Below are 11,924 nucleotides of genomic sequence, written 5' to 3'. Positions count from 1 at the left end.
AAATCATTGGCATATTACAAGTCCAAATTAGTGGAGGATTGTGATACATAAATTATGTTCCAGGACTCAAGGCAAAGAAAAATTAATTTGCACGTGTATGAACCAGAGAAATTATTTTGGAGAAGGCACAAATATTGTTTTGCATTTTTAATGTAAGTATGCTGCCTCTGGGCCTCGTGCCTGAGCTGGACCTAAGTGGAGACAGGTAACCTCCTCCACAGGTATGGTCAAGATTAAACAGTCTTGCATCCAGTGGGTAGAGCTGCTTGCGCTGCCTGCACAGGTGGGTCTGTGAGGCTCAAGGCCGCCAGCTGCGTTCTGCAGACCACGCCAGCCTCAGATGGTCTCACACTCCGTGGTGGCAGTGGAGCAGGCTCCGCAGTCACAGCGGACAGCCACAGGATAGGTGTAGAAGGGGTCGACTCCCGGGGCACAGTTGGGCAGCTTGACGGTCACCTGTTTGGTCTCGTTGTAGGTACAGACTCGATGATGGGCTTCAATGTAGGGGGGTTCCAGAATGGGCTTCTGTCCCCACAGGTAGAAAATGGAATTCGTTAGAACATACCATCCTGCTTCATTTTCTTGGTATCATTTATCACTAGCAGAAATTAACTTGTTGTTCATTTGTGTATTTGTTGCTCTGTCTCCTCCTAGTAGAAAGCAAACTCCTGCAAGCAGGAAGCTGATTTTGTTCACTACCATATCCTGAGCTCCCAGAAGAGTCCATGGCATACAGCAAGTGCTCGATAAATAGTTAGCAAGTGAATAATCTTGATCATTGCAAATGCCTTCTATCTAGTCTCCCCTCTTCCACTGTTACTCCCTAGACTCTATTTGCAACACAGCGGCCCGAGTGATCCTTTTAAAACATAACGTCAGATCATGCTACCTCTCTGCTCAAAGCCCCAGTGATGTCCCATCTCACTCAGAGCAAAACTCAAAGCCCTAAGCTCACCCGCAAGACCCCACTTCACTTCCTTCACCTTTCCCTTCTGGTATGTCTACAATGATCCCCACCTTTCTGACTTCCTCACTAGGCTGCAGCCACGGTGGTCTCCTTATTGTTCCTCAAACCCACTAGGAACAGCTCCAGCTCAGGGGCTTTGCACTTGCTGTTCCTTCTGCCTGGAACATTCTTCTCCCATACGATTCACTCCTTCACCAACCTTGGGTTTTGGTTCAGACGTCACTCTGAGGGAAGCATTTCCTCACTATCCCATGTAAAACTGCAACATCCCATCTCCACAACTGGAAACGTCCTATCACTTTTCCTGTTTTATTTTTCTCCAAAGTGCTTGTCAGTACCACGTGACATATTTTATCTTTTATTCATTTGTGTGATATTTCTCCAACTCTAGAAAGTATGCTCCTTTAGGACAGGGATTTTGCCTGTGTGCTCACTGCTGTGCCTCCAGTACTTAGAATGGTACCCAAGAGGTTCTCAATAACTATTAGTTGTTGAATCGATGAAAGAAAACATACCAAGGCAGGTTTCTGAATGGCCCATGCCCTGTTCTGATAATCACCTTCTATGAATCTTGAATTCAGAGACAATTTTGATAAACAGAGCACATAGATCAGAAAAAAATCAGCACAAGGTAGTCGTTAAAAGTCTCGAACCCTGCGTCAGAACTATTGAGCTTGAGTCCCTGTCCTGCCACTTGCTGGAGTCCTTGGAAAATCCACTTAACTTCTCAGAGCCTCAGTTTCCTCATCTGTAAAACAATTTATCTACCTCATAGCATTGCTTGGGAGATAAGGTAAGATGATATATACAAGGCACAATGCCTAGCACAAAGTAAGAGTTCAATAAATGTAAGACATTGTTCATATTAGAGCAATTATTATAAGGAAGTAATAGTGAAAACAGTAACAATGAGCTTTCAAAGGAACTGCCTTCACTTGTTCTGGGAAAAAGAAATAAATCTGTATGTAATAATTATATATAATAAATATATGTACATATGCAAGCCCAAGATGAAGTTCCTGGGTAATGTCATGAAAATAGCAGCTGTGCCTTTGACAAGGACCATGCAGAAGAGCTGAATTTATCCTCAACTGTTTCCTCCTACCTTCCCCAGTTTGCTTCCTGTCCTGTGACCCTCAGGTACTCTGGGAACCTAGGCAGACCAGACACCCAATAAAATTTCAATTTCAGATAAATCATTTTTAGTATAAAGATGTCCTATGCAATATTTGGGACACACACTAAAAAAAATTATTTGTTGTTCATCTGCAATTTGAATTTCTCTGGGTAAGATTTTCTTGTTTCATTTCATTTGGATTTTTTTTTAGGGAATCTTGAGTGGGGAGGGGGTTGGTTGTTTTGTTCTGTTTGTTTGTCTGCTAAATCTGGCCACTCTGAACCCAGGTCATGAGAAATAGCTATTTTCAGCAACAATTCCACCTTCCAAAGTAAATCCAGCCACTTTGTCATCATGAACATCCTTATTTTCAGACATGTTCCCCAGTTAAATTACAAAAAAAAAAAAAAAGTGCTTTATATCTCAGAAACTTTCAGATTGCTGGTAAAACCTTACTCTTTTATTTATTTTCTATGCATAACCTCCCTTTTCATAACACAGTAAAGATATAAATAAAAGCTGGCTAAAATTAGGCAGAATTTTGTTCTTTAATGGTCTTGATGCTTCCAGTTCTCCAGTGCGAGCACAGTCCCTGACCTCCCATGGTGACCATGATCCAATTAAAGACATTCATCAATTTTTAAAAGAGAAGATGAGCTGAATTGAGAGGAAACAGAAGTCTGAGAATTTGGCAGAGAAAGAGCTCCAAATAGCCCAGATAACTGCCGGGCCAAGCCCTAAATAGGAAAATGTGCCCAAATTTTTTGAGTAAGCTTGCTGTCAGCTGACGGACAAGGTCTACTTACCAAAACTGAATTTTCATTTGACTAGTAGGTCTCAAGCCCCTGAACGATGCAAAAATAAAACTAATTTAGCGAAGTAGTTTCATTTAATTTGGACATTTCCACAGCCATAACCTAATTCCATTCATAGGGCCATAATCTTATCTAAGCAAGAGCAGGTTGCTCTAAGTCCCTGAAGAGAAGGACATTTTTGCTGCGGCAGTGTTTGCTCATGGTGCCCAGGTGCTTCTCACTTGTCTTCCATTAGGGAAGAGGATATATGGCTCCAGGGAGAAGTCACTCCCATTTAATCCAAAAAATATGTGTTGACTGCCTTGATCGTACATGACACTTTGACAAAAGCTGTGAAAGTCACAAGACTGAACTTCTGCCCTCAAAAACTTAAAATCATGTGTGTGGGGGGCAAAGAAGTAAGAGAACAGGCAGAGCATAGTCAAGGGCCTATGAGTCAGAAGAGGCTCAAGGAAGGAGCTGGCGCCAAGATGGGCATCAAGGAACAATTATGCTAATGCAGGTGGAAATGACAAGGGATATGAGAAAAGGACCAAAATGAGATTTCATGAGGCTGTTTAATAATAATAGCTTTAAAAGGCAGTTACCAAGGCCACAGCTAAGGAAATATGTCGCCGCTGGGAAAGCAGGCAGGTGCCCTGACGCTGGGACCTGGAAAGTCAGTTATTGAATCTGCAGTAGGGGGTGTCGTCAGAGGTTGCTGAGCCAGGAGTGACAAGATCAGAGCTGGCACTTCCTCGGTGACCAAGGAGGGCCTCAGGGAGAATAGTCAAAAGCCACCGTGTGGTGACTCAACGGGGTGCTGGGTGGCCCTCTTCCTCACCCTCAAACCCTCATCACAGCCCAATAGGATTGTAACTTTGTTTGGGATTTGTATCCCCATTTTAAATTAAATGCCTCTAAAAAGGCCAGATATAATTGAATATAAAGGGATTTAATGGATCTGTCAGTGAGAGTCCCCAAGGGCCCTGGGGACTTGAGGGGACAGAGCTATGGGAGAGGCACTGAAGAAGGGCCTGGGACCACCCCTCACTCATCCTCAGCTTGGGGCATCTTCCTGGGTAACTGGCTGAGTTATCACAGTTGAGGGGATCCAGGGAGGAATTTTGGTCCCAGGCAAGAATTTACTCCCAGCTTTCCACTAGTCTCTACACGACTCTGTGTCACTGTCCCTTGCCTCCCTCCACGTCATCTGTAACGGGTAGGACAGTAGCAGCACCTCTTGGCCTCCCAGAGGTGATTCCCAGGCACATGGGCACCATGGACATCAAATTATGAATCTTATCGGTGCTTTGTTCAAGGGGCAACATCGTGTTTTCAAGATCATTGTTGAAAGATGCCAATCATGGTTTTATTTTGTTTGTTAAATTCCCAGGAAAGGGCAGGTGCCCTAGTTGTACCTCATATCATGAACAATGCGGACTCCTAAGAATCGGGCTCAAGCGCCTGGCCTGGAAGGCACTGCCATCTGCACCTGTCTTAGCGACTCACCTCCCAGGTCTCACAGCGACCCCAGCAAGCGTCCGTGGTGATCCGAAGGCCCCTGCAGCCTGGCTTCTTGGCCAGGAAAGTAAACTCCCTCACGGCACAGCCCACGAAGGTGCGCAGGTTCCCGCGGGAGGTGCTGAGGCCGCAGGCGCTGCCAGCCAGGAGCAGGAGGGCCACCGGGCCGAGGAAGAGGTGCGCCAGCTTCATGCCGCTCCTCCACAGAGGGGAAGGAAAGAGAGTTTAACAGGTCCAGTGGCCCTCAGTGGCCGCTGTTAAAAGGGACCTGGCCCTGAATGTCCCAGGGAAAATGAACCAAGAAATTGCAAATGCCCACAGACTCCATCACAGGTGCCCAATGTCTCCTGTAACTCGTGCCAGTGTGGATTCCGTGGGCCTCTCTAGACACCCAGCCCTCCAACTGCTTTCTCAGGCTTTTCCGTGTGGTGCCCAACTGCTGCAGGTGACTCGTGTGTTAAAGAAGTTTGTCCCTGTGCTCTCTTCAAAATGGACACAAACTGTGAGCAACGCCAAAAGTAATACATATTCTAACATAATACGTGAATACACATAAATTATTTTTGTTCAAGTCCAGGGTATTTGGGTGCCATGTTATATATTTTACTCAAAATTATATTTTCAGTGTCATGGATGGGGAATGAATGAGTGGGTAGATAATATTAATAATAGTATTCCCTATATGTATTGTTACTAACTGACCTGCCACAAAACAGATAAGCAGAAGATGTTATGAAACCTGGCACCTGACTCGATGGCCATTTATAAAAATGTGTCCTACTCCCTACAAACTGCCTCTGATCTACGCTTCTGCTGTAATAAGCACCTCGTTGTGATTCATTTAAATCCAAATGATGGGAAGCGTAGGGGGTATTTAAAACATAATCCCAATTTACCGTCAAGTCCATTCTCTCTTGGACTTGGTCAATCCCTGTGCTCTTTCGGGATCCAGAATCTCCCCTTCATGCTTGGCCCAGTGGAAAGATGCACTGGGTAATGAAGTAAGGGGGACATTGCCCTTATGGCCCCACCGCCATCAAATTCACTATGGCTTAAGATGAGCTGCCAAGTTACTTATTTCCAAATCTGATCTCACAGTTTCTACTTCTGACCTGTCACTGCGAGGCTGTCTGGGCTTCCCTCAGCTGGAGTGAAGTTATGAATATGGAGCAGCACTTACCTATTCTTGGTGGACCTTCTTTTAGAGCTGAAACTTGCACCCAAGATTTCAGTAACTCACAAGGAGTGGTAGAGGTTTGCTCTGAGTAAATGTCTCTACCTTCTGTTACTGGGCTGCTTGACTGCTCAAATATATAGGAAAGGTCTTGTCAATCAAAACAAAAGAGAGGCAAATCCTTACAGGAACTACTCGACACATCAAAGCCGTGGAATATAAAGCCAGTCTCTATTTTCCAAAACTGATTAACTTAAAGGGTGTTGTTTTGTTGCTTAACGTCACCTACTGAAACAGAAAGTTACCTTGGTGGGAGACATAATCCTAGGGAAATAGTCAGAGGTAGTTCACCTGGTTCTAAGGAGAACAAATGCACTGGGGCAAGATGGATTAGATTTTCCTTCATGGTAACCACAAGTTTCCTTTGAAACAAGAGTAAGTCACCAGCAGCTCACGGCAAACTCTTTCCTTTAATTCACAGTGTCTCAATACATTGAAAAATAATAAAACAATAATTCTTACTGGAAAGAACACAGCATCACTAAGTGAAAGCATGGAAATCACAGTGGGAAGAAACATGTCAAAAGTCTTAAAATTAGTTAAGTATTAGATAAATTAATAACACCTTAAAATGAATCATTTAGGAAAAAAATACCAAGATGTTCAAAGTGATTATCCTCCAGCATGGGAATTAAAAACAACTTTTCATTTCTTTTATGTAGCTTTCAATATTTTTTACATTTTCTACATTGAGCAGTCTTTTATAATAGAAATTCAATTAATATTAATATTTTTAAACCATTTGGTATGCATTTTTACTGAACGTAAGGACATTCAATGCTGCTGTAATGGAGATGATTCGTTATATTTTTAGTCTTAAAACGTTAAAATAAGAACAAAATAATATTTCTATGAGTATGGGACACAGTTTATATTCCAATCTGTAATAACAGCATACAAATAGATTAAAAACGTACTTGTTCATGGCATTTTTCTGTGTGCTCTAAATAGTAAATGAAGCAGGCATCATCTTTGCCCTTAGGAGTTTACATATCATAGCAAATAATGACATAGCCAGAGATATTTAACATGCATGTTAAATAAGTAGTGAAACTAAAAAAAAATAAAGTATTTCCATTTTCTACAAAGAAAGGTGTTCTTTAAATAAATGTACTACTCATTAAAGGTCTGATTTTTCAAAACATAAAGCAACACTCAGTGAATTCATCCATCTACCGCCCCAGCTCTAGAATTGGATTATTATATGCGTTTAATAGAAAATTGAACTAGGCCTGGAATAAAAGACTTTTCTTCAGCCCTTCAGCCTGTGAGTAGCATAACCGGAACCGGGGTTCTCTGGGGACAGACTGCTTACCTGGTGTGATCTTCCTAACTTGCTGGGCTGAGAGCTAGCCAATCGGCAGTGAGCTGCCCCCCTGAGCTGCTTTTCGGAAGAGGCCTGCTCAACCCTTTTTAGAGCTGAAACATACATACTTGCATCTGCAGTATCACAAAATAAAGACAGACAACAAAAGACCAAGAGCACCTTTCTTTCACAATCTCCAACTTCCTCATAATGCAGAGCTGTGGCATCATGCCTTCCATCCCATCAGCGTTAACTTTATAATAATGTCATTTATAGTCACTAAGCAACTACTACGTACCAGGCACCAAGGAATCTGCTGGGTTCTTATATGTGTTATCTCTAAGACTTACAACAATTGTGTAAATCAATTATCATTTTCTCCTTTTTACACTGGGAGAAATGAAGGCGCTATCATTTTGTCACCTGCCTACTTCCAAAGCCTTCAACAACACTGGGAATTGCAAATGGGTCTATTTCATCCCTGTAACCAACTACAGTCAATTGGAAGTGCCTCCCTGGAGCTGTGTTAAGAAGGCAATGAAGCCAGTCCAAGTGCAAAGGGCAGTGGCCCATGAGCTTCAGCATGGGTGTAGGAAAGGGGAATGGTCTACGGATGACACTTTTTGCAGTCCCTGCACTATGCCATGTCACTTGCCTCTCTCTAGGCAGAGTGAGAGGTTGCAGCATGATTCCAAAGGCTAATTAGAGCCCTGATACCTGCAGAATACATCAACATCACAGTCTATGTGTCTGACACCTTCCCTTCAATCTTCATTGACGTTCCCACCATCAAAGTCACTGTCTTGAGGTAGCAAGTGAAGATGTGAGCAATGTCCCCAAGCACAGGCCCTGCAGAATCTTCTCTCATTTTGTTCTGTCATCTTCACATGGATTCATTGTCACCTAAGAGGATGAAGCACAAGATACAGGTTTTCTAGGGGCAAGGAGAAGGGAGACGGGACATACATGACCAATCCTCTTGAATTCTGGGGGGAGCATGACACCAGAGGAATGAGTCAAGTGCCAGCACCTTGAAGGGGAGACTGAGCAACACAGTCCTGTTGGGGAGGGAGCCCCAGGTGGGGAGGGCCTAGTGTGCACACTGTGTGTGTGCGGGAGACAGTCACGTCAGCAGAGCCTGGAGCACACTCTTCCCTTGCTCAGCCATGTGCATTCTCAGCGACACAACTTCCTTTGTGACTCCCTGGAGCAAGTCACTTCTCTCAGCCTCACTTTCCTCATCTGTAGCATAGGAGGTTGGACCCTATGACTCCTAAGGTCCTTTCCAGTTCCAGAGTTAAGGGTTTGCAAACTATTTCATGAAGAGAACAAGCTGAGAACAAGTCACATGGAGAATCCAGAGGGTCACACTACAATAAAGTCAGCCACGTTTGCATTCAAACCTCGACGCTGACACTTGCCAACTCGTGATCCTGGACAAGTCTCACAACTCCCTGCGTCTCAGATTCCCATGAAATTGAAAATGTTGCCTGAATATGGGTAGCATGAGGATTCTACAAAATAATGTCTATAAATTGCACATCACAGTGCTTGGTAGGTCATAGGCAGGCAAGAAATATTGTTTCTCTTTCCATCCCCCCAAATTGCATCATTATTGTATGTATCACTAATAAATAAAAAGCTACCAATAAAAAGTTATGTCACGCCAGCCACGATGAGGCATATCCTGATTTCAGAGTTATGAAATGTGAAAAAAAAAAAAGTGAGCATGAGAAGAGAGGAGGCAAAGTCTTTGGGGACAATGAGATCTTAGCAGCATTCTGCGACCAGATACATGGGTGGGCACCACCCTGTGCCTTGATCTGACATGACAATTAACAACATATTTTTCAGTAGGAGAAAAACTCTGAAGTGTTAGCCTTAATTTTTAAGGTCTAAATCACATATTTTGGGGGTACAAACTTTAACATAGTTGTAAAATTCACTATATTAATAAATCTTCATAAGTACTCTCAAATAATTTCAAATCTGACCGAAAATGGAGTCAAACTAACTAAGCCAAACAATGCTTAGAGAACACCCACGCGGGTGCACAGGTACTAAACGTGGGCCCACAGGAACTAAGTCATTTGCTGCATCACTTAAAACGAGCTCTTAAGATTTCACAAAAGATGTGCATGCTCCAATATGTTTTTCCCCACTGTGCTCTCAAAACACACCATGCTCTGCCCAAGGGTCATATTAATTAGCATTATGCCTCCCATAGGGGAATAAAAAAGCCACAAATGAAGCTACGAGTTTGGAGGAACTAATAGAATTAATGACACAAGAAAGATCAGCCTTGGATCTTACAAAGTTGTATGTTGCTTTTAATATCTCTTATTTATGGGGCGGGGGGAATTCTGGGCTTACAAATGAAGATAAATGGTGAAGACTTAGAAGAAATTAATTTTGTTGAAAAGTCATTTCTTCCTCTCAAAGCTCTGGGTATTTGTGGGTCAGCTCCTCGTGTTATTGACTTAAAGAGATAACATTTGCCCTAGATGATGGTGCAGTTGCTATGGTAACATTTTTTTTAACGAGACTAAAAATAATGAAGCCTGTGTGTCTGATTTACTAGGACAAGTCAAGCCTTTCTCCACAACTGTCTGAAAGAAGTATCTGTCAGTTGTCACAGATTTATTTCAAATTAAGGGGCACATGGTTTAGGCGCTGAAGGGAAATGTTTTTATTTCTCCCTGACTCCTCCACTTTTGAATGTCATAGCTTTGCAGGGCACGGCAGACACATGCCTAATAGAGAGGAACAGAGCAGAGTCTAATGAGTCACAAAGAAGCATTCTTTATTTCGAGTGCATCTTGTATTCTCACTGGAATGAATCCACAAAGCTGCTGGGTCCCCAAACCCTTCATTTGTAATTCCCCGGGCAGTCACACAGGCAAGGCCAAGGTGCTTGTTAGCTGAGCTTCGAAGCCACAGCCCCTCATTGGTTAGCTATTGACTTTGTTCCGGAAAAGATTCCTAGGACCCCAGAGCATGCACACGTGTGCCCAGGCCTGTGCTCTGCCATGGGGCAGGGTGATGGGAGGATGGAGGGGGAGAGCTGTTCCACTCTCCAGAGACTCCACCACATCATGCAACAGATATTTATTAAGCAACTACTCTGTGCCAGGTACTGTCTCACACTGGGGTCCCTGGGTTCATTAAAAAAATTAAAAGATAATGATGTTCGGAGGTATAGGGGTGGGAATAGCTAACATATGACAGTAATAGAAGATTTCTTTCCTCCTTTCTTTCCTTTTCTTTCACCCTTCCTCCTTCCTTCTTTCTGGGCTTCCATACTTTATTGAGCGTTTCATTGAGTGTTACCATATGTTGGACACATACCAAGCACAAATACAAATAGAGCTAAGAATCTGACCTCAAAGTGTCCATTGTGTAGTGAGGATGATAAATAAACTGACATATATGCAACCTAGAAATTGCATTCTTGGTCATTTATTCCAGAGAAATGAAAATTTATGGTCACATAAAAATCTATACATGTTCAAAGAAGGCTTATTCATAGTAGGCCAAAACTGGAAACAACTCAAGCATCCTTCAACAGGTAAATGGTTAAACAAACTGTGGTACACCCGTAACATGCAATGTTACTCAGCAATAAAAGGGAATGAACGCACAAAGTAGATGAATCTCCAGAGAATTATGCTGAGTGAAAAAAGCCAATCCTGAAAGGTGACAAACTACATGATTCCATTTATATAACATTCTCAAAATGACAAAGTTATAGAAGTGGAGAACAGACCAGCACTTGCCAGGAGTTAAGGAGGGTCCGAGGTAGGAGGGAAGTCATCTGGTTATAAAAAGGAAAACATGAAGGGTTTTTGTGATGATAGAAATGTTCTATTTCTTGACTGTGGTGGTGGATACAAGAAGGAAACATGTAATAAAATTGTGTAGAACACACGTAAATACACGTAAAATGGGAAATCTGAACAAGATCAGTGTGTCAGTGTCAATACCTTGGTTGTCACATTGTATTATAGTTTTGCAAGATGTTATCGTTGAAGGAAACTGGGGAAAGGGTCCAGGGATCTCTCTGTATCCTTATAACTGCACATGAATCCACAATTTTCTCAAAATAAAAGGTTTGATTTTTAAAAATCAACATAACATTAAGCATGATAAGTGCTATGATAAAAATGAAAATAGGAAGTTATGGGAGCTTAGACTATGGGATGTGGAGGGGTGTTGTCAGGAGAGACTTCCTAGAGAGGCAATTTTTATTGGTTAGTGGAAGGAGAGATCAAGAGAGAGAATTCATTTCAGGCAGAGGAAACCACAGAGAGAGCAAGGTCTTTGTCTGTCTCGTTTACTGCTCCTTTCCCAATGCTTAGAACACTGCCTGGTTCACAGTTCATTACCAAAAACTGTTTGTTAAATGAATAACTAAAAACATGAAAAAGGGTGTGGTGAGTTCTTAGTTCATCCTGGTAGAGCTTGGAGTGCGTTCAGGAAGAGAAACAGAGACGAGGGTGGTAGCAGCAGGTGGGGTGCAGGTCAAATACTCTGAAAGCCCCTGTGGACATAGTGAGGAGAGACTGGAGAAGAGACCAGCCGAAGAGGTTGCTGCGCTGATCCAGGTGAGCACTCTGCCTACAACCTGTGATGCTGGAAGCCCTTCCTGACAAGTTCTATGTCTAAAGCAGTGGTGTCCAATAGAGACAGAATTCAAGCCACATATGTAATGTTAAATTTTCTAGTAGTCACGTTTAAAACGTAAAAAGAAACAGGTGAAATTAATTTAAATAATTAATCCCAGCGCGATATGTGCTAGAAATAAAATAGATTTTATTTAACCCAACATTATCTAACTTTTGTTTTGTTTGTTTGTTTGTTTGTTTGTGAGACAAGGGCTCACTCTCTCACCTGGGCTAGACTGCAGTGGCATCATCATAGCTCACTGCAGCCTCAAACTCCTGGGCTCAAGCAATCCTCCCATCTTAGCCTCCCAAGTAGCT

At 42.6% G+C, this 11,924-nt stretch overlaps 1 protein-coding gene across 1 annotated transcript; it reads right to left on the bottom strand.

Annotated features, from left to right (window-relative positions):
• Positions 1 to 336: 336 nt before the first annotated feature.
• Positions 337 to 4,594, bottom strand: GPHB5 (glycoprotein hormone subunit beta 5). The gene is made up of 2 exons (XM_045565983.1): positions 4,391 to 4,594; positions 337 to 525 (listed from the first exon to the last, which is right to left on the bottom strand). The coding sequence occupies exons 1-2, from the start codon at positions 4,592 to 4,594 to the stop codon at positions 337 to 339; spliced, it is 393 nt and encodes a 130-aa protein (XP_045421939.1).
• Positions 4,595 to 11,924: the final 7,330 nt, after the last annotated feature.

This window comes from Lemur catta, chromosome 1 (assembly GCF_020740605.2).
Source record: "Lemur catta isolate mLemCat1 chromosome 1, mLemCat1.pri, whole genome shotgun sequence".
Classification (NCBI taxonomy): domain Eukaryota; kingdom Metazoa; phylum Chordata; class Mammalia; order Primates; family Lemuridae; genus Lemur; species Lemur catta.
This window is presented reverse-complemented; position numbering and strand designations above follow the sequence as displayed.

Bases quoted from the DNA above. Each gene is read 5' to 3' on its own strand.
- GPHB5 (XM_045565983.1), bottom strand. From the start codon at position 4,594: ATGAAGCTGGCGCACCTCTTCCTCGGCCCGGTGGCCCTCCTGCTCCTG. The intron at 526-4,390 runs GTGAGTCGCTAA...CTGTGGGGACAG, and splicing joins GTCGCTGTGAGACCTGGGAG to AAGCCCATTCTGGAACCCCC.